We start from the raw sequence: 1,735 nt of genomic DNA on the forward strand, positions 1-1,735 counted from the left end.
TTCTAATACACTATATATTTTATCTTGTTTTACATCAGCAAGCACACCCAGGCCTGCTGGAATATAATGTTAACCTCTTTGAGAACAGGAATTTTTGTCTGTTTTGTTTACTGCTATGTTCCCAGAATCTAGAAATTGTACATGGCACCTAATAGATACTCAGAAAAGATTTACTGTTAAATTAGAGGGGAAAAATACTTGGGATCTAAATTAAGACAATGGAGCAAAACTTTCCAAGTATCCACAGATTTAAAAATATATGATTGTTTTTAATTATTACATTTCAGGTCCTTAGATCAGCACAGACTTACTACATATTTTAAGAAGGTGAATTGAATATCAGATTCCTGACTCAGGTTTACTTATTTCTTTGACAGCCCAAGTTTTTTCTATATATAATGTTTCCAAGAGGGAGATAGAAACATTGATGAGAGGGAATCATTGATCGGCTGCCTCCTGCACGCCCCCCATTGGGGATGGAGCCCGCAACCCGGGCACGTGCCCTTGACTGGACTCAAACCCGGGACCCTTCAGTCTGCAGGCTGACGCTCTAGCCACTGAGCAACACCAGCCAGGGCCGAGTTTTTTCTTCTACCCACATTAGCAGAAATCCCTCCTCCTCCTGTCTAGATTCAGACCATTATTTAAGGCCATTATCACTAATCTACAAGACAAACCCTCTTGTCTTCCACTTGTCTCTGCTGATGGGAGGAGTCATTTCTATAGCATGTGCTTCCCTAGTTCCAGATCTAACTTCCTTTTGATTTAGTGTTTAGCTTTCTTGTCTTTTAAAAAAAGTGTTTTGTTTTTAGGGGGGGCGGGGGGATAGAAACATCATTGATGGGCCGGGACTGGGGATGGGCCCGAAACCCGGGCAGGTGCGCCGACCGGAAGGAACCAGGACCCCCTGCTGCCTGGGACCTGCGCCACCCGCTGAGCCCCGGGGCGCCGCACTCGTTCCAGGGTCTGTGTCCCCGGCTCTGCGGTCACCAGCCCGCCCGCCCGCCCGCTCCCGGTCAGCGCTCCTCGCCCAGTGAGGAGGCGGGCCCTGCTCAGGGGGCCACGGGAGGCGCAGTGGGTTTCCGGGGGCTCTCCCCCCCTCGGTCCTCGGCAAGGAGGCGCCCCAGTGAAGGTGAGTGAGTCAAGAGCGCGGCCATTTCCACAGGAAGGGCCTGGGGGACGCGGGCTGAGAGGGGCCTCGGGGCGCAGAGCCCCCTCTGCCGCCTTCAGGAGGCGCCCAGGCCTCGGTGTCCCCGCTCCTCCCCGGGGTCGCAACAGGTCCCCTCAGACAGCGGCCCCTCCGGCCTCGACCCGCCCCCTTCTCCGCTCCAGCGCTTCACCCAGAGGCCCCGCGCCACCCGTCGGCTTCCCGTCCACCCCGCTGCCGGGCTGACTCCCTTCCCGCCTCCCCTGCCAGACTAGGGGGGGGGCACCCGAGAAAGCCGGGCTCCCGGCAGGACCAGCGCCGCCGCCCTCGCAGGGAGGCGCGGGGCCAGGAGCCCCAAGGCGCCGCTCCAGCGAGGAAGCCTGGGCCCTGGAAACGCCCCTCGAGGCCCCCTGGGAGGTCACTCGGCTCCCCCCTGGCCCCCCCCCCCAAGGAGTCCGTGTCGTGGAGTCCGGCGTCACTCTCTCCCCCTGCTCATTAGAACAAATATACCTCAAGTCTCTTGTTCTTTGTCTTTTTTCTTGGGTTTTCATATAATCTGTCCGTGGCTACCACATTGATTTTTAACTC

At 56.0% G+C, this 1,735-nt stretch overlaps 1 protein-coding gene across 1 annotated transcript in view; it reads left to right on the plus strand.

Moving 5' to 3' along the window:
- Positions 1–857: 857 nt before the first annotated feature.
- Positions 858–1,735, plus strand: part of CUNH3orf84 (chromosome unknown C3orf84 homolog) — a gene marked incomplete at its 3' end in the record, with an annotated part of 7,526 nt that continues 6,648 nt past the window's right edge. Inside the window, exon 1 of the mRNA XM_023747753.1 lies at positions 858–878. Coding sequence (XP_023603521.1) covers positions 858–878 — 21 coding nt within the window. The remainder of the gene's footprint in view (positions 879–1,735) is intronic.

This window comes from Myotis lucifugus, unplaced genomic scaffold (genome assembly GCF_000147115.1).
Source record: "Myotis lucifugus unplaced genomic scaffold, Myoluc2.0 scaffold_961, whole genome shotgun sequence".
Classification (NCBI taxonomy): domain Eukaryota; kingdom Metazoa; phylum Chordata; class Mammalia; order Chiroptera; family Vespertilionidae; genus Myotis; species Myotis lucifugus.